Genomic DNA, 20,904 nt, shown 5'->3' with positions numbered 1-20,904 from the left:
ACTCTAAAAGATTAGCATTGTTTTTTTCTTAAAACAAACTTGCAGAGAGACTTTTATTCTGAGTGAGAAGGAAAGTTATTTGCCACTTGAATAATTCTTAAAGATAAGGAGACAAAACAATAATAAGAAAGAGTTTGCATTGGAGTTTAATGAACCACATTTTACTTCCCTCACTTGGGAGAAAACAACTCATTAATGGCAGACTTCGGAACTGGCTATTTTGTTCTTATGTAATGAAGTGCTTAATTATTAGTCAAAGGTTTGTGTTTTTGGCCAGAATTGAAGAATTAGTTCAAAGAAACAGTGCCTGTAGCGAACAAACTTCAAAACGGGCTACTGATACGTTCAAAACCCCTTTAAAATTATAAGTAAATTGGGCAGTCTGTTCATTGCCCACATTAAATTTGGTGACAAGAAAGAATCTCTGCCAAAGTTAATCTACACTGCACAGGTTTTATTGAGAAGTATCTAGAATCAGCCAGTTGTATCACCTCATCTGCTTCATGGCTAAAACTCAGCTACAGCTACGTAAGTGTTATAGGTTCAGAAGGAGCAAAGATACTCAAAGATTCAAAGGAGAATAGAACTGTATGCTATGCCCATAATCAGTTACACAAATTTACACTGAATCTGAAGCCCTTACTCTGGCTTTTTATAAAAAAAACAAAGAAAAGCACTTTCATAAAAGCGGAACTTGTGTGCTGATTTCTCTTTTCAGATAGGAGCCCAGCTGTGTGGAGAAAATAAGTTTACTCAATAGAATTCAAGACATGATGGGTCATCCAAGACCATGTGACATTGGAGGATTATTGAAGTTAAAAGGAGGAGGCACTGCCCAGTTCCTTAAGTAGAAGACCCAGGAAAAAGTCAGACACAGATTTCACAGGTGTACAAATTATTACAATACATCTTGAAGCACCAAAATACCAGAGCAGCAAATTAATCTGAACATCAATTTTACAGTTCCAGTACATTAATCTGAACATTAATAACAAGTGTTGTTATTCAGCTGGCTTTCCCATTGACTTAAAAACCATTCCTGAGAAAAACCATGCTCGTTTATGACTAAATCTAGCAATGGATAAGATTGTTAAAAATATACTCCACTCTACCGCAGCAACTTTTTAATTTGTTCCAGGAATTCCTAAGGGCACGACATTTTTATTATCAGAGATTCATTTGGAGGTAAGGAGCTACCAGCTGATCCTTCAAAAGGAGGCCTTCCTGAATCAAACTCCATCTTTTTGTCTCTAAAGCTCTTAGAACCTATTGAGTGTATAACAAAAATAAGTCTCTATGGGATCAATTTTAAGAATTGGTGGTTGTTTGCAAGAAGCAGGTATCTGTCATAAATCATCGGCCTGTCAGATACTTTTGGAGAGCTCTATCTTCTCAGAACCTTTATCTGAGTTTATTAAATTTGTTTGCTGCCCATTTTAGCAGAAGTTCCAGGGTATCTGGATGAGGCTATAGCCCCAGATGAAAGAGTTCCATTCTAGTGGCTAGTCTAAAGAAAAGAAGAATTAGGGGTGACATGATAGCAGTATTTCAGTATTTGAGGGGCTGCCACAAAGAAGAAGGGGTCAAATTATTCTCCAAAGCACCAGAGGGCAGGACAAGAAAAAATGGTTGGAAACTTATCAACCAGAGAAGCAACCTGGAATTAAGGAGAAACTTTGTAACAGTAAGGACAATTAAGCAGTGGAACAGCTTGCCTTCAGAAATCGTGGGCGCTCCATCACTGGAGGTTTTTAAGAAGAGACTGGACAGTTACTTTTCTGAGACGGTATAAGTTCTCCTGTTTGAGCAGGAGGCTGGACTAGAAGACCTCCAAGGTCCCTTCCAGCTCTATTCTATTCTATTTGGGCTGGTAGTTATGCTGTTCCAGGATAGGTAGGTAACTTACTCACTTCTCCTGGAATCTGTAGGCAACAGAATAAAACACTCCCTTCCCAAATACAGGTGGTCCTTCCTTGATTTATAATTCATTCATTGATTCATTGAGTGATCCTTTGAACTTATAACTGCGCTGAAAAAGTGACTTATGACTATTTTTCACGCTTACAGCCATTGCAACATCCCGATGGTCACCTAATCAAAACTTGGATGCTTGGCAACTGGTTTGTATTTATGATGGTTGCAGTCTCCTTTTGTGATCTTCTGACAAGCAAGGTCAGTGGGGAAGCCAGATTCACTTAACAACCAGGTTAGTAACTTAACAACTGCAATGACTCACTTGACAACTGTGGCAAGAAAGGTCCTAAAATGGGGCAGGGCTCCCTTAGCAACTGTCTTGCTTGCCACCAGAAATTTTTGGCTCAGTTGTGGTTGTAAATTGAGGACTCCCTGTAAATGGCTGAAGTTTATTTTTAATCAGGGTGACCAAGTACAAGCATTTTAGTGTGTGTTGCTAGCACAAGCCCAACAATGGAGTAACAAAGAATAAAAGATTCTTCATCTTAATGAAGTCAAAGTCTGGAAACATGGATTATCTGCATTGCAATACAAGACTGAGTTCTGCCTATGGAATCTAACCTTCATTAACTTCTAAACAGTCTGAGCAAAGAAAGAAACAATGGGGGGGGGGAGAGACAATGGAAGAAAATGAAGCTAACTGCAGAACAAAAGCAGCACCTAAAATAAATAAGAGGGGTCGTGATACATCTATTTATACTTTTACTGCATGTGGGCCTGGTATATTCGAGCAGTGAATTAAGAGCTATCCATCAGGGATGTTTTAGTTTCCTGCACTGGATCTTATCCCTAGCTACCACACATGAGACATTTAAAATACTTCATTATATAACTTCATTATATAATTTATCAGGACGATTCATGCTATTGTATCCAGCAAGTTCTCTGGATAGACTTTCAAATGTCCCGACTAAAATGACATCTCTGGGCCACCTGTACTGCAGTGAGGGATTCTTTTTTTTTTTAACTTCACCTGTAAACCAGAGGAATGTATCTTCCTTTGCTGTGATGTCAACTGCATCCTTTATCTGTCCCACCAAAGCATCCATTTCCTTCAAGTATGTTCCATAGGGATCTTGGCAAGATGGATTCCAAGGTGCCTCAGACAAAACCAAAGGCACATGCATATGAGCCAGAGCAAGATATAGGAAGAAAGGGAGGCCCTTCTGGCTGGAAAATGAAACAAAATAAAGGTTTGCAACAGTTAATTATGTGGAGGACCAACATCTTTGCTCAGAATTATTACACCTACACCTATTACACCTACCATTATTAGTGGTAAACCAGTCTCACACAGCAACTGACTAAAATTCCAACAGTTGAACAGGTAGACTTTGATTTACAACCATTCTTTTCGTGATTGTTCAAAGTTACAAAGACATTGAAAAAAAGTGACTTATAACCGGTTTCCACACTTAAGAGCATTGTAACATCCTCATGGTCATGTGACCAATATGCAGGCATTTGCCAACCGGCCTGTATTTATTGACAGTTGCAGCGTCCTATCTGATCACCATTTTATAATCTTCCCAGCTGGCTTCCAGACAGCAAAGGCAATGGGGGAAACCAGGTTTGTCTAACAACTGCACGATTCATTTAACAACTTTGGTGATTTGGTTAACAAATGCGGCAAAGAAAGGTCGCAAAATCAGGTGCAATTCACTTGACAACCTGTCTTGCTTAGCAACATAAATTTTGAACTCAATTGTGGTCGTAAGTCGAAAACTGCCTCTACTTTTGTATTTTCTTTTCTTTGGCAAATCTCCTTTCCTACCCCAACTTTCATTTATCTCATTTCCTAAACCTGTTCATATCAGCTTCCCTAGCATGCATTTATTAATAAGAAGGTGACCAAGTGACTCCGAGCAACTGTTACAATAATACAAATAAATATATTATAGATTTATAAAAGTCTAACTGTAAACTGGAGAGAAAGAAATTCTCACATTTTCCTCACAGGAAGAAATTATTGTTAATTCACATTTAATTAGAAGATACATTAAAGCAGATACATGCAAAATTTTGGGAATCAAAGCTACATTTTCCTTTTATGTGATGGGGAACCATGGCTTGCAATGGAGCAGAAATAGGCAAAAACAAAATTGGATTAATGTTCTTTTTAATTAGAATTAAATGCAGTTAATGCCTTTATTCTCTCCGTATTTAATAATTTTCCTTTTGCTTCCATACTTGATAACTTCCTAATTGGCTGTTACAAAAATCTCTTGGCTATAAAAGTTGGATCAAAGGATGTTTATGACCATACATGACCTAACGAATACTGGGAAACCAAAGGCTGGAACTGATGCTACTTTTTCCTGGGATGAGTGGAAAAACAGATTTCATTTTAACATTTTCTGGGATTCTTTTGTTTGCACTTTCTGTCCTCTGTTGTCATCTCATAGCTTTAAGAACCACTTTGCAATGTAAATTGCAAACTATTGAGTAACTTATTATTTTTTTTAAAAAAAGCTGACAGGAATAATTTCCCCTTCTTGCACCGAAATTTGTCATCTCTTGAACTTTTCATTTCCCTAAAACAACACATAGGAACTGTTTTCTCAGCACCATTCCTGTTTGGTCTCTTTTGCAGGGGCTGAAGCAAGAGTTGTACAATGTCACTTTTCTTCCCCAATCTTGTTAACTAAAAAGATTGATCCATACTTTGATCCAGAGAGCTTTGACCCACACTTTCATTTCTTTTTATTTTTTATTAGAATTTTAAATAGAATAAAAGTATAAAGAATGAAAGGAAAGCTTATAAAATAAAATAGAAAATACACTTATGAATTCCTCCTCTTTCTATCAAGTAGTTACCATCCTATTCCTTCCATTCCCTTCCTCCTTTTTTTATTCTTGAACCATACCTTAAGTTACCTTGAAATAAGATGGGCAGCCTATACATTTTATAAATAAATACCGGCATTTCTATAATCCCACATCACATATAACTTCTGGAATTCACCTCACTGATTTCTATATCACCAGAGTTGAACTCTAGGAAAAAGTTTGGAAGACTTCCTAATGGCAACCTTTCTACAGTATACAATTAAAGCAAACACATTTTTAAAAACCAGTAAACACTAGTCACAGGCTCTTGCTCTGTTTTTTATCCGCTTTCATCTAGACCAGGGGAGTCAAACTGGCAGCCCGCAGGCTGAATGCGTCACACACTGGCCACGTCCACCCCCAGTTTAGCGGAGAAAAAAAGTCATGATATGTCATGTGATGACATAACGCCGCAAGTTTGACATCCCTGATCTAGGCGGTACTATGTCCTTTCTACATAAAACATATATATCAGGAAGTTTTTCTGGCAGTGGGCATCAAGGCAGTTTTGCACAACGCTGCAGTTGTAAAACAATGCATATAAATTTAGAATAAAAATGGCTGAAATTACACGAGAGCTCATAGAACAGGTATCTTGCAGGCTTTGATTATTTAAACTGTCTAATTTTTATAAATGCATACATACATATTTTAAAATAGGTCAATGGGCCTTATCTAGCGGTTGCATCAGCAAAATGGTGCCTAATGTTAGCAGCTCCCAGGCAGAGTAGACCGAAGAAGCAGGAATTTACAAGAAATTTTATTCTTCCCTGCAAGATGTCTATCATACAGTTGTAGTACTATTACTCCATCTTGCAGAAATCCCCCAAGGTCTCATAATGTTGTAACTTTGTGGTCAAAAATTGAATAAGAAGTTGAATCACTGAGTTTTGAATGTTCCTCTATATTTATCATTCCTGGGTTTTGCTACTAGGAGAAATAGTTGAACCATGTGGTCCATTCTTAATGCTCACTTACAAAGTTTTGGGTTACTGAAATGTATTAGAAAAAATGTTTACCTTGTAAAGGTTTATATTTAATTGCCAGGTCAGGAAATATTAATTAACTTGCACTGAAATGTTAACATTATCAATTGCTCCCCAGTTGACATCATTCTGTAAGACAGACAGGGATTGTTATATTTAAGAGCTTCAAAAGTATAAATCCTTCTTTCCTTCCTTTTCTTCTTAGAAGCAGAAGAAAAGGAAGTCTTAGCATGGTTAAATTTGGGAAAGGATATGAAGTGTGGGAAGCATAAGTGGGCTGGGAACAAAGCTGAGAAATCTTTTGAGGGAATAATTACGGAATAAAATTCTATTTCAAGCAGAGTTTATAATATTCTTTAAATATCTGCACCAATTCGAAAACTCAGCTACATTAAGAACGCTGCAGTTCTTGAGACACTGATGAGTTTAGAGCACCCACATCTACATACCTTATTTTTCATCAGAAACAACAGGGTTGCCTGGTGTCCACTATTTGAGCGGACAGTCCACTTTTTTCACATTATGTTCACTATTTTTTTTCACAAAATAGTGGACATTTTTTTTATTCAAAAGCTTTATGATGAAATGGTACGTAAGTTTTGTGAGTCAGAATTCCATGAAGTTTTGCGCCATGTTCCAACACGTTGGTTAAGTTTGTTTAAAGCGGTCAAAAGACTTCTTTTAAACTGGATACCTCTAAAATCGTATTTTATTTCTCTTGGATCTGATGAGTGCCATAAGGTTATCTGGAACCTTATTTCGGATCAGGAAAATGAACTCGCAAAGGACGATGAACCAACAATTTCAGAATTGTATTTATATTTCACGCACTTCTTCATGTCAATAATGCAAGACACCCTACTGAAGCTGGAAAGCAAGAAAATTCTTGCATGTGATCTTCACATTATCATGTGTAAGCTGCGTGATTCTTTGCAAAAAAAATACGATGAGCAGTTTTTTGGAATGAAAGTTTTATTTGCCTTACGTAAAAAACATTTGCCTGAGAATGCCGTGCAAAAGTTCAAGAAAGAAGCCATCAACGTGTATCAAAGAGCCATTGCGTACCTAGAAAAGTGGTATAATTTCACCGATTCGGTATATGAGACGCTAAATTGTTTCAATCTAATTGATCGCAATAATCCTCCAACTTTAGAAGAAATGACAAACATCTGGTTATTATCATCATGGCGAGAAGAACTTCCACCCAACACTCTCTTCGATGAAATTTCTGCCTTAGAAGAAGTTTATGTTCATCTGCAGGGCGATTCATCCCGTGATAAGTGGATGTATTTTTTCAAGAAAGAGCCAGCTCCGAGTTTACTGAAACTGTTCCAGTATTGTGCATCAATTCTGGTATCAAATGCAAACATTGAACGAATTTTCAGCGTCATGGGAAATTTGTGGACTGACAAACGTAACTGACTGCTTGTACCATCAGTTCGAAGTGAACTTTGTATATTTTTTAATATTTCTCAACGTTGTACTGAAATTAAAGAATTATTCCTTAAACACAAAGAATTGATCAAAACTGCGCAGTCAAATAAAAAATACACACGACAGCAAAGTAAAATATAATTTAATATTTTACATATTATTATAATATATTTGATGTTTTGAATTTTAAGTAAAGTTTTGAAGTGATTATTTTAATACGTGTTAAAATGTTTGTAAGAAAATATATAATTTAATTGTAAAATTTTTTTAAATTTTTTTACTACTTAACTCTCCCCCCGCTTGTCCGCTTTTTTTTGGAAGCAGACCTGGCAACCCTAATTAAGAGGGTTTATTAATGCAATCTATTTACTTTGAGCACAGATTACAGTCACTGCCCGCTTCAATTAAGAGCAGTGGCTCTTTCCTTCTTTCTTTCTTTCTTTCTTTCTTTCTTTCTTTCCCCTTCCTTCCTTCCTTCCTTCCTTCCTTCCTTCCTTCCTTCCTTCCTTCCTTCCATTTATATAACCACTGATCTTTCAACCAACTCTGGGCAGCTCCAATCAAAAATTAACCTCAAGACTGAGACATTTTCCACAGACACTAGCAATTTAGAGTTACTCATCAGAATACATGAGCTGACAAAGGATTTAGAGAAATAAACTATTTTATTACAAGGCTTGCTTGTTTTGGAAGTGCAACTTGCTCACTTCTTGACTTATGACCACAATTGAGCCCAATTTTTTTGTTGCTAATTGAGAAAGTTAAGAGAATTTTGCCCCATATTACAATCTTTCTTGGTAGTTGTTAAAATGAATCACTGCAGTTGTTAAATTAGTGATATAGAGATTAACTGAATCTGATTTTCCCACTGACTTTGCTTGTCAGAAGTTTGCAAAACTTCAACTGAGTCAGTTGTCAAGCAGCTGAATTTTGATCACATGACCCTGGGGTTGCTGTAATGCTCATAAGTGAAAAATGGTCGTAAGTCACCTTTTCAAGGCCGTTGTGTCTTTGAACGGTCACTAAATGAACTGTTGTAAGTCGAGAACTACCTGTACTGTTTACTTATAAGATGATAGGTAAGTTTACAGTTTGATCTTAAATGTCACAGTTGTTATTTTATTTTTTTCTCTTCGGGTGTGCAGTGGCATCTGTGAAAGAGGGGCCAAAGATCAAAAAAGGCAAGATGGCAGGAAGTTCCTTTTACACAGAGAGCAAGGCCAATACAATACCAATTCCACCATTTTGTCTGTTTTTATTCCTCCCACAGACAACGCTACCAGTGTGACTCTCCGGCTAAAAGAATTACTGTTCTTGAAACTTAGCAATTTCTGAATTACTAATCCTGAATTAAATCTAAGTGCACCAGTTTTTTTTCCTCAGGGTTAATTGAGAAAGATTCTTGATTGTTGTCCAGGTGCAATTTTGTGAGCTACTTTTCTCACACACTGTGTCAAACTCCCCTTTGCTCACATCTCTCTGGATCCTTAATGCCCACTAAAACTCAGAACTGCTAGACGTTTGCTCACTTCTTGTGCAATTCCATTAATTGATTAATCGATAAACTCAGGAAAAACAAAGAATGGGAAAACCTCTCTGAAAAACGGTCCAGTGCTAGAAAAGGTGGAAGGAAAGAGAAGAAAATGATGACCAATAGCAAGTTTCAGTGCTGATGGGTGCACCATTAGAAGACCCAGGTTATGGACACATCACCATGGAGGAAATCTATGTAGTTACTACTCAGAGTCAAAAATGACTTGATGGCACATATTCAATCAATCAAAACAAAGAATGGATTGACAAGATGTACAAAACTCCCTCATTTCAGGTTATATTTCTCTCTCAGGAAATGGCTTCTCCCTAGATTTCCACATGGAATGGTTTACCCTATTATTTAGCAAATGACATCATTTTCTATCCTGCACTAATTCACAGCTGACTTGATATGCAAAGCAATTTCTTTCAATAATATAATAAATAACTTGCATTAAAATTACAACTGTTACATCAATCTTCACATATTTTCCAGGAAAGAAGAGGATCTGGAAAGAATGGAAGATAAAAGAAATTCTTTCTGACACATCAAAAAAGAACATTGAGGCATCTTAAATGTTAGATTTATTATAGTGAATAAATGTTTGTAGACAAAAAGGTTCCTCATCTGCCTCTAGTATTGTGCAAAAAAAAGACTGAATGTGGGTGTGGGTGTGTTTATATACAAAGAGATATGATTCATGAGCAACGGAATTTAATTTCTTAACAAATCCTATATTGAGTATTTTATAACAAAATATTTTTGCGAGTCCTTTGATCAAGAATGTCTGCTTTAAAACCAGTGTAACAATATCTCCTGAGATACTCAAAATATTTTCATTGGTTTTAGATACTGGAATTTCTGATGTCAAATTTTTCCACGTATTCTTTGTATGCGGACTAACCAACCTTTCTAATTAAAAGTACAGTGGGGAATTGTTATTGTAAAAATTGTTAATATTTACTGTACTGGAAGCTCAACAGTGCAAGAATGTCACTGTTATGCTCATGACTGCTATGTCGAAGACTACCATTGAGAAATAAACATTGCATTCTGATCTCTCCTCTTGTATTGCTATCTATTTTATCATTCTCCCTGAAAAAATGGCTATGCATAGAAAGATATGGAACAAAAAGATTTAGCTGATACCATTTTCTTAATTCCAGTCTTATGATGAGAAAGGACTAGGGTGGCTACTTTCCATTTCTAAAGAAAGCAATGTAATATCAAAGGAGAGAGCTTTTACGAGAAATTTTAGATCTTCATGGAGAGCCCTCAAGAAAAGCACTTCTGCCTAGCGCTTTGTAAATCCTTTAAAAGAGCTCCTTCCCAACATGCAAGAATGCACACCTTGCCTAGAACCATTAAAGGAGCTATATATTGTTCTCCAGCCTGTATGGCTGCCACATTAACTGAATTCAGCTGCCTCCACATACTGTCTCACTAAAAAAACATGAAGGAAATTGACTGTGCACAGACATGTATGCAAAAACACAGGAACAGTTTATGAAGCAGTTGTGCAAACCTGGATAAAGATCTGCTCAGAGGTAATCTTTGCTTAATAACCTTAATTTGGATCAGCAACTCTGCTGCTAAGTGAAGTGGTTGCTAAGTGAGAAATCATGTGACTGTGATTGTGCTTTCCAGTTAGAAAGAGACAAGACAACACAGTTTCACACTTCATCTTTTGTTTGCCTTCTAACCACTTCCCTTGTCCTTTGGAATGTTCAAGTGTCTACTTGCTGTTTTGTACACATTGAACAGAATGCAACTGTATCACAGCCCAGGACTAGGAGCTGTGGAAAGGCTATGCTGTCCACTCTCTTGAGATCCCTTTCTTTCCAATCTCCCTGTTCTGTGAAGGAAGATGAGAAAAAAAGAAGTGATTTCTGTAGGCAACTTTTTTTTTTTGCCTGACCCTTTCCTGCTGCTGGCATAATCACACTGCTTTCAAAGTATAGAAGAGCAAATAGCTTACTCTCTTGCGAACCCCTCTTCAATCTCTGCTCTGTAAGAGGTGAAAAAAAAAAACCCTTCAGGTCAGACATAGGACAATGCATATTGACTGTAATGGTGATTGCATGCAGCGGTGGGTTTCACATATTTTTTACCACCAGTTCACTGTCTGCGCGCACGCTCGCTTCGCTTGCCTTGCACCTGGCCTCCCATGCATGCACCCAGCTTTCCGTGCATGCGCCCAGTCTCAAAAAAGTGGCTAAATAGGATGGCATTACATCGGGGCAGGTAGGCGGGCCCACTCACAGTCACTGCTACTGGTTTGCCCGAATCAGTCTGAACCGGCTGAATACCATCTCTGGACTTCGTTCATGCTCACTAAAGGCCTGGGAGAAAAGCTTCCAGGGGCCTGATAAATGACATTGTTTAATCAAAGGAACTCAAAGCACGCTAACCCTACCACATCAAATTGGCTGGGCAAATATTGGAGGAGATACGCAGTCCCTCAAGTAACCAAGCACTATGCCCTATTCTCCTCATTAAAATGTCAGCATTTAATAAAGGGGATAGTGCATCATACAAAGAATACTATTTAAAATTGTTTCAGCATTCCAATACAGTAGATGCTCAGTAAGGAGAAAGGTGTGTTGCCAGGAAGATCAAATAAAACAAAGGATGATATTATAGAGACTAGTTTATTTTTCATAGCCAGATAACATGTGCTATTTTCTTGTTTTCAGCTTGATTTATTTCCTCAGAGAAGTCTTGTTCTTCTTCAGGGCTTTCCAAAAGAAAAGGGAGGGGACAACAGCTGCAAAATGGGACAAGAAATACAGCCTGTATGCATGAGTGTGTTTGCGTAATTTAATATATTATATTCTAATGGACTTTAAAAATAAACAAATACAAGTTTGCATCAACATTTCCAAGATGACACAGAACAATCTTCATTAAATGTATCTTTACAACAATCTGCTAAACTAATCTTTTAAAATTATTTTTATTGCTGTAATATAGAAAGAGAAAAAAAGAAAAAATAACAAAATACAAAACATAGAGTTTTCTTTCCTGTGCATTTGTTTCTCTGTGTATGAGTGTGTGTACCCATATACAATATTTGCACAACATATACCAAAAGAAGAAAGCAACCAAAGGAAAAAAAATCCCAATGAAACTAAATATATAAATAAATACTCATAAATTACAATAATTGCATAAAAGTGAATGAATTAAAGCTTCCCATACTTAAAAACAGACTCACTGTTTTTAAGAGAACTTCCAAGGAATATTGGAATGAGAGACCAATAAATTTGCCTTAGTTGATTACCACATAAAAAAAGAAAACAGTGATTCTTCTAAATAGAAAGAAGATGTTATAGTAGGATTTGTTTTACTGTTATTTAGATATTTGGTCGCCACTTATAATTGCAGCTGAGAAAGATATTGGTTATGGGGACACTCAATGATATATGAAGTTGGAAGTTTTATCTATTACTCCGATTTGGGAATCTTTTCTCTTTTATCTGTGGCAATTAATAACTGTCTCTTTTCCTCTACTACCATGAACATTCCAAGTTGATAGTAATAATAAAAGAAATCTCCCACATAGATCTCAAGAATTCACAATTTGTTCAAAGCTAAGAACAAAAAGGATCAAGAAAAATGAAAATAAATGTAAGCGTATAAAGTTGTTTTTAAGATATCAGCTTGTCCACTCAAATGAATTTTCTCCTGGATTAGTTTCAGCTGCTTGCATAAGAGATAAACCAGTTCGATCCAGTCCTAATACCCAATTAAAGATAACCCCTGAGATTCATTAAAAAGGAAATCTTTTTCATTAACCCCAGTAAAGTTTGCAATGCCTTGATCTTCTATGAGTACAAATTGTGCCGAAGTATAAAACTAAAATAATAATAGTAAAATTAGCCAGAAACTTTCAAAGGTTCATTGGCAGCTTTCCAGGTTTTTGAAGTTGTTATGTGAAAATGTCTTGGATACATAATCCAATTCTAGCAGAGTCCTGTTGACTGATTTTTTTTAATGTGCTGTGTAGATGTTTGCATATAACAAACAGGACTTCAGCATAAATATAGCACCTGTATTCAACTCCTGATAGTAATCCTGAAGAAATACGTCGCTGCTTTAAAGTTGCAGTTGTACGCTGATTTGCATTTCCATATACTCTGAAGCACATTTTTTGGAATCAAATCAAAGTTCTGTACTAAAGAAACAACCAAAACTTCAGTTCTACTGAAGTTAAAATAAAATAGCCTTCTGCACCAACTTTCTGTTACCACCTCTGATAAGACTGAAACTTGAATTCTACATATTAACAAGGCAAACTTAGTGCCAAAGTACGTCAGTATTTTTTTTTTTTAGTATGTAGGAATTTAGTAGATTAAGGAAGATACTCAGAGATGATTCACACCCTGGTCAGTGTCAGTGTAATTAGACTTAACATAGCTTAACATAGCTTGGAACTTGGAAGTTGCAGGACCATCTCTTCCAACCTAAATGAACCCAACCTACTACAGGTAGACCTCACCTACCAATTGCCCTGTTCATCAACTATTCAAAGTTACAATGGTGTTGAAAAATAACTTTACAATCATCACCATCATTTATAACCTTCACAGCATCCCTGTTACACATTTTTTTTTCCCTCTTTGCAGAGCAGAGAGATTGGAGAAAAAGTGATTATAAGAGAGTAAACAGGCACACAATAGGGGAAAAAAGTATGGTAAATTGGTTTAACTGCTGCAAACAAGAAGGCACTACAGAGAGTGATCAATTCAGCACAAGAAACCATTGGTTGCCCTCTAACACCACTGGATGACATCGCCAGGTCTCGCTGCTTTAGCAGACTAAGGAAGATACTCAGAGATGATTCACACCCTGGTCAGTGTCTCTTTGCACTTCCCAGCCGAACAAATAGGTATAAAAATAGTTTCTATCCTTGGGCTATCAGACTCTTAAACACAACCACAATCACGCCATGCACATGTGGAAACATATGACTATTTTCTTTCTTTTTCTCCCCCCCCCCCCCCAATTACATGCATAGGGATTATTCTTTATACTATTTATGTTCTTTGTATTTTTTGTTATGGAATGCACCAGTGAGGCTAAAACCAATTTCGTTGTATATATGATGTACAATGACAATAAAGGCTATGCTATACTAACAGAATCACTTAGAATCTCTATGTAACCCTGGGGGCTGCAAGTCGACACTGTTTGACCGACGGCACCCTAAGAAGCCCCTCTCTATGGGAGCGTACTGGTCGGTGAGAAGCTACTGGTGGCAGAAGGCGGTCTTGTAGATACCCCGATCCTAGGCCATGGAGCGCTCTAAAGGTGGTAACCAAAACCTTGAAGCGCACCTGGAAGACCACCGGGAGCCAGTGCAGCTCGCGCAGGAGGGAGGGGTCACATGGGAGCACCATGTCGCTCCCATAACCACCCGCGCGGCAGCATTCTGGACCAGCTGGAGCCTCCGGGTGCTCCTCAAGGGGAACCCCACGTAGAGAGCATTGCAGTAGTCCAGGCGGGAAGTGACGAGGGCATGAGTGACCGTATTTAGCGAGTCCCAATCCAGAAAGGGACGCAACTGGCGAATCAGGCGAACCTGATAAAATGCCCTCCCGGCCACAGCCGTCAGATGCCCTTCTAAAGACAGCTGTGAGTCCAGGAGGACACCCAAGTTGCGGACCCTCTCCGTGGGGGCTAACGACTCGCCTCCAATAGTCAGTGATGGCACCAACTGACTATATGGGGATGTCGGAAACCACAGCCACTCAGTCTTGGATGGGTTGAGCCTGAGTCTGTTTCTCCCCATCCATTTTAATTAAGTTTTTAAATTTTTGTTGCATATTGTTTTTACCATTGCTGTTCACCACCTTGAGTCCTTCGGGAGAAGGGTGGTATATAAATATAATAAACTAAACTAAACTATAAAATATTATAAGAATCACATGATTTGGTAAGATTGAACAAACATGATGCAGTTCTGAAGACACCCATTCATAAAGACTGTAAAGCTCCAAGCATTTCTTAGAAGTTCTGGGTTTTTCGGTCCTTCATAAATATAGATTGTTTGTACTGATTGAATTGTAATAGTATAACATATTCTGGCATGTTATTCTGTTTATAATTATTTATGTAAAAAGGACTTTATTTATAAAGTCCGTTTTTAGGACATGATTTCAAATCAATTATTTTTAGTACTGTTGTTTTGTCATCCTTATTTATCAATAGTCTCTAAATATACACATTATTTCCATCCCAGTCAGTTCATTTTGTTTTGGTTGCATTGGAGCGATCTTTATCATTACTTGTTTACAGTAATTATTTAAAAAGTCTGGATTGTTTTTGCTTGCTTTAGAATGCAGCTAGCAAGACTATGGATCAGGAGCCACAATAAAACTGATTTTCTTCCACCATTTCCCCCTTTTCAGTGTGCTTGGAAGGTATTTATTTGGCACATTTTGATTATCATCCCTTTCCAATGCAAGTTGCAGAGCATGGGCCTCTGGGAAGCCCTTGTCCCGCCACTTCCGCCTCTTCTGCATTCACTGTGAACAGCCTCCACCGTCATCCAGAGAGCCACCATCTCTTGTCCTTGCTATCAACAACCCCGTCCTATTCAATTACCTCCTTTCTTGTTGGGCCTAGCAAACTCCCTTTGACCGATGTGGCTCTGTTCTTGCTGCATTTGCCACATACATCTGAACACTGCATCCTGCCCAGCACCTGGATCCCAGCCCAGCAGCAGTTGGACTGGGACTACTGGAACTGCCATCGCTAAGTGGAGAAGTCATGTAAAGTTTTGCCTAATGACTGCTTCATTTAGCAATGGAAATTCCAATTTAGGATTGTTTAGTAAGGGGATTTTGCAACGGAAGGGAAAAATTCCAATCTTTTCCTTGGAGCTTCATGAGAGAGAATGACAGATATATAGTTAGACTGCAGGGTAACTTATATAATGCCAACCCATTACTCTTTTACTGAAGTAAGGTCAATGTTCATGGAAATTTTCTTACCTGGCATAATGGATGAAATGAATAACTTTTTCTGTAAACTTCGCAGCTAAGGTAGTTAAGTTTACAGGCTGTTGGACAATCGTAAGGTTTTCAAAAAGAGGAAGTGCAATTTCAGGATAGCAGTTTTTCTGATGTTTACTGGAAAAAAATCGTTAGGATCTTGAGTATGGAATGAGAGAGTAATACAAAAGTGGGCTCTAAAAATATTATTTATTTTGGTAGTTCCATAGCCTTTGCGCAACAAAATCAGCTAAAAAAGAGAGCCAAAGTTACATTTGGCTAGGTAGATTAAATTACTTGTCAGATCAATGAGACAGCCTCTAGCCAAACTGAAAAAGATAGGATGGAACACAAGTGACAAAGTTTCAAATTACCACAAACTGCTCTGAAAGGATAATTAGGCTAAATATAGCTCGGAACTTGGAAGTTGCAGGACCACCTCTTCCAACCTAAATGAACCCAACCTACTATAGGTAGACCTCGACTACCAATTGCCCTGTTCATCAACTATTCAAAGTTACAATGATGTTGAAAAGTAACTTTACAATCATCACCATCATTTATAACCTTCACAGAATCCCTGTTACACATTTTTTCCCTCTTTGCAGAGCAGAGAGATTGGAGAAAAAGTTATTATAAGAGACTAAACAGGCAGACAATAGGGGGAAAAGGGGGTCAGGCACAGACGAGACTGTCTAAAGATCACTTGTTTGATTCCCTCCTTTCCTTCTTCCTATTATTTTAACACTGTGTTGAGCATTTAAAGGGAAAAGGAGTGGGGAAAAGAAAGCACAGTCACATGAGTTTATTGGCTGCCCAGAATTATCCTGTGGTACGGTGAATAGCCAATAAATTTGATAAATAGATAAATAAAAATGATTTCCTACTTAGGAAGTGCTTTGCTTAACAACAGAGATACTAGTCCCAATTATGATTGCTAAATGAGGACTATCTTTAGGTGGTTTAGGGGAGAACTTTTTGTAGTCCCACATTTCCATAGAATGAGGGAAAACATAGTTAGAAGGCCTTGCTTCTCAGAGGTAGCATCAGTGGAACTATTTCATGGAAGTCAGGCCAGTCCACACCTTGAGAGTTTCAGAAAGATGTTAAATACTGAGATATTTTGAAAGGTGTTCCAATTATGTTATATACAGTGCCATCTGTTTTATTAGTTTTATTTTTAATTTGGGTTAATCTTTATTGTGCATGGATTTTTGGATTTTCTGGTTCAGTGCTTGAACTGAAATTTCAAAACATACTATGAATGTTTTAATATTTTCATGATACTCTGTGAGCTGCCAAGAGACACTAGTTTATGCTGGGATATAAATTCATAAACGATAAATAAACATACCTGACTGTTGTGGAGCATCTGGGACAAGCTGGGCAGGGAGGGAGGTTATAACCTGGAGTGTCAGTACAGCCCATATCAGGGCTATATGGTATTCCAAAATAAAAATCAAAACCTAGAAACAAAAAGACATAAAATGAAGGTATGTCTAGCTATCTCAACAAAGGGGTCACTCTTGTCTGAAATGGAATACACATCTGTGGCAAACCAACTGCAAGGACTCAGCAGGATACATATCAACATTCAAACACTGACTGTGATCTCATGGTTCTCTTAGAATTATTTAAGAGTCTTAAACAGGATTAGGTTCATTACTGCCAGAAAAAACACTGTATTAGCAATAGACTTATATACTGCTTCATAGCGCTTTACAGCCCTTTCTAAGCAGTTTATAGACTCAGCATATCGCCCCTAACAATCTGGGGCCTCATTTTACCAACTTAGGAAGAATGGAAGACTGAGTCAACTTTGAGCCGGTGAGAATTGAACTGCTGGCAGTTTGCAGAATTAGCCTGCAATTCTGCATTCTAATCACTGCGCCACCATGGCTCTGTTATTAATCTGCACTAGACAACCTATGAGCCATTGGGTCATTATTGTTACAACTGTACTGGACAATTGAAGGCAAATATGCATGACCCAGGATAATGTTGCAGGATCCATTTGGGTTCGTCACCGACACCAGGGGTTTAATCTGGTGAGAGAGAACTGCTAAACTAAACAACCCATGACCCACTGGGTCAATATTTCAGAGGTATTTCTTTACCTAAACAGAGAAACAGAAAGTCCGAAGGCAGGCAATAAAGCAGTGGGAACGAGAGCAACTTCTGACTTCCTGCTGGCTTCCCCATTGATTTTGCTTGTGGAAAGCTGACAGGGAGTGTTGGAATCACAATCGTGTGACCTCCGCTAACTGTGGCATTGCTGTTGTGTCTACAGTTTTGCGAATACAACTGGTGTGAAGTTTTTTCAGATTTCAATTACACAGGAGTAAATGGGTCATGGATTCTGTACTGATTCTTTAACGTAGCAGATTTAAAGTACCTTGATTCAAAAATGTTTGCCATTTGGGCTAACTGAAGATTACAAGCAGACAAGAGGCAGGAGAATTTTAGCAGTATACAGATTACCTGTCTCTTTGATCTTTTCCCTCTCCCAAAAGTTTACAACATGTGGAATTTTTAAAAAGCTACTAGATTGAGAAAGATAAACTATTTAATACATTGAATTAAGTAATATTAACTAGTATTTCATTTTGGCTTAGTATATTGTGTGTTGCCAGCCAACAGTTGCTTGCAGACAATAGTTGAGCAACCTGTACCCTACGGTTCCAAGCAGAGTCCAATACACATATCTGCCTCCACTTGAGTCCTAACTTAAATTGCCACTGGTGGCAATTTTTTGCTAATGTAAGGAAGGAAATACACAAAAACTGTACTGTAAGTCCTCAAATAGATTTCATACAATTTTTAAAAAGGAAGAAAAAACAACTTTTCCTAAAAAAAAATCACAGGTATAAGATGACTCCATTTATTTTTGTACTGTCACTCAAAACACTATAGACTCAAACCTATGAAAGGATATCCAGTGCAGACTGGATTTATTGCTAAGCCTGCTGTATGAACCTAGCCAACTAAGATTTATTTCTTAAATGATTTTTAGCCAAATCACAACTAGCATAATGTGAGTCCAGTTCAAAGAAGAATTTTAGATGAAATATCAATATTGATGAAAATTGAGAGCTTGTTTGGAGTTTACAGGATTATAAATCTACATAGCTATGTATCTATGTGTTTGCTTTGTTGTGGTCATGGGCCTTATAAGATTAAAATACTTCCTTGTCTAAAAACAAGTTTATTCTCCTCCATACAAAAACCAGCAGGTTAAGGAAAAGCTACATTCTTGCAAATCCTGCTTTCTATCCAGACCAGAATATCCTAGTTATCTATGTGGAAGTTATGTACATCAAAGCAGTCACTTTTATGAAATTACAATTTCAACTAGAACAACCATGGCATTTTAGTAGGAGGAAATAAGTATAGAAATCTTACCACGAAAGCTGGGATGGAAAGGGCCATGATGTCCCAAGTGCCATTTCCCTATAAAGAAGTGATGTGGAACAGAAAAGTATTAGTACCTAAACATGTTAATGCAAAATAGTGACTGTGGAAAACATTTAATATTGGCTACTTTAGCTCTGGGCAATTAGTTGAGAAAGTGAGGACAGGATCAAAATTTACAAACCATGTTATCTGACTCATCAAAATCATTGAGTCTAGCTCAGGGTGTCAAACTCAAAGCCCCTGGGGTACTTAGATCCGGCCCGCTGGGCCACCCTGGAAACAGTGAAGGACTGGTCCACGGTGCTTCTGCCAGCAAAAGCGGGCCTCCCCAGCTCCGTTTTCACTGGCAGTGGATTGCAGGAGGTTGTGGCAGCCGAAAATGGAGCTTGGGAGCCCGTTTTCGCTGGCAGAGTGCTCAGGCCACCACAGGCGCCGACAGGAGTGACGTCAAGATGGCCATGCCCCCAGCCCCCCCAAGGTTAAACACAACCCAGATGTGGCCCTCAATGAAATCAAGTTTGACATCCCTGGCTCTAGCTAATATTAAAAAACAAGCCAATTTTTTTCCCATTTTATAATAAAATTTGTGATAAAAAAGCCAGTTTCAGTTTAATGGTAAGGCAACAAGCTAGAAAGCAGGAGACTATGAATCCTTAGTCATGAAAGCCAGCTTGGGTGACTTTGGGCCAGTCATTTTTTTCTCAGCCCAACCCACCTCACAGGGTTGTTGTGGGGAAAATACGAAGAGGAAGGTGTATTGGATATGTTTGCCACTTTGAGATATTTGTAAAAGCAATAAAGGCAGGATAAATGGATAAAATTGCATAAGAACTGGGAGCTAGCCTTTCCTATCATAAAAACAGAAGAAAAACAACTCCATTCTCAGCATTAAACTCAGAGCTACAAATGATTCACTTTCATTACATGTTGAATTACCTCACCAATTTACAATCTAGGAATAGAAATAAAATAATAATAATAATAATTATTATTATTATTATTATTATTATTATTATTATTATTATTATTATTATTTAGGAAAAGTGCATCTTTCTCTCTCAGCACCCAAATGTTCTGAATCCAGTGACTTTCCAGGATACCGAACCCTTATGCAATAAAGGTGAGTCCTTAAGGCCAGTTTGCATATAGCATGAGAAAAGTAACCCATCTTCTGTTGTGAATAGTGTCAAATAGCAGCTTACAACAATATGTAAACTTAACACATAATGTAAACCAGCAACAGAACTCAAAGAGAAAGCAGAAAATTGAACAAATCTTTAAAATCTTTACATTTATTGGGAAAGGAACCTTACTAAGATCCTGGAGAAACCTTAGGGGCAAACTGCCAAATACTAAGATTTCTGAGACAGTGATAGCAATAGTTTTGGAAGATAAACTATAGGAATTGTCCTATCCACAGAGAAGATGCACTATATAAGGAATTTAGCAATGCTGCTGGGTTTCCTGGCTATCTCAGTGAAAGTGAGTTTGGGCACGCTCATGCCAAACCAAAATACCTTGGGATAGACTTTGCAATCAAGGGGCTGGTGCTTCTTTGAGAATTAGACCTAGATGACGTAGAACAAAAAACAAAAAAATACGCACTACACTGGATTCATGGTCCAAGATGACTTGTGCTGCAAAGGTTCTTTATAGTATGGCAAATATTACCAAATTACCTAAGGAAATTCTGGCCTTCTATGCACATTTCCAACTGAAATAATTTAGTGGTATT

At 37.7% G+C, this 20,904-nt stretch overlaps 1 protein-coding gene across 3 annotated transcripts in view; it reads right to left on the bottom strand.

The window, feature by feature from the left end:
* The window catches only part of ARSG (arylsulfatase G), a 95,198-nt gene that overhangs the window by 41,711 nt on the left and 32,583 nt on the right, over positions 1-20,904 (bottom strand). For 2 of the 3 annotated variants that reach the window (XM_060688801.2, XM_087887009.1), the window contains exons 4-7: positions 19,158-19,205; positions 17,110-17,221; positions 15,756-15,893; positions 2,948-3,144 (exon numbers count right to left, since the gene is read on the bottom strand). In XM_060688801.2, coding sequence (XP_060544784.2) covers positions 2,948-3,144; positions 15,756-15,893; positions 17,110-17,221; positions 19,158-19,205 — 495 coding nt within the window. The remainder of the gene's footprint in view (positions 1-2,947; positions 3,145-15,755; positions 15,894-17,109; positions 17,222-19,157; positions 19,206-20,904) is intronic. The other variant, XM_087887010.1, reaches the window with a different exon arrangement.

This window comes from Pantherophis guttatus, chromosome 2, assembly GCF_059756535.1.
Source record: "Pantherophis guttatus breed Tessera chromosome 2, ASM5975653v1, whole genome shotgun sequence".
Taxonomy (NCBI): Eukaryota; Metazoa; Chordata; class Lepidosauria; order Squamata; family Colubridae; genus Pantherophis; species Pantherophis guttatus.
The sequence above is the reverse complement of the archived record's forward strand: the minus strand, read 5'-3'. Positions and strand labels throughout refer to the sequence as shown.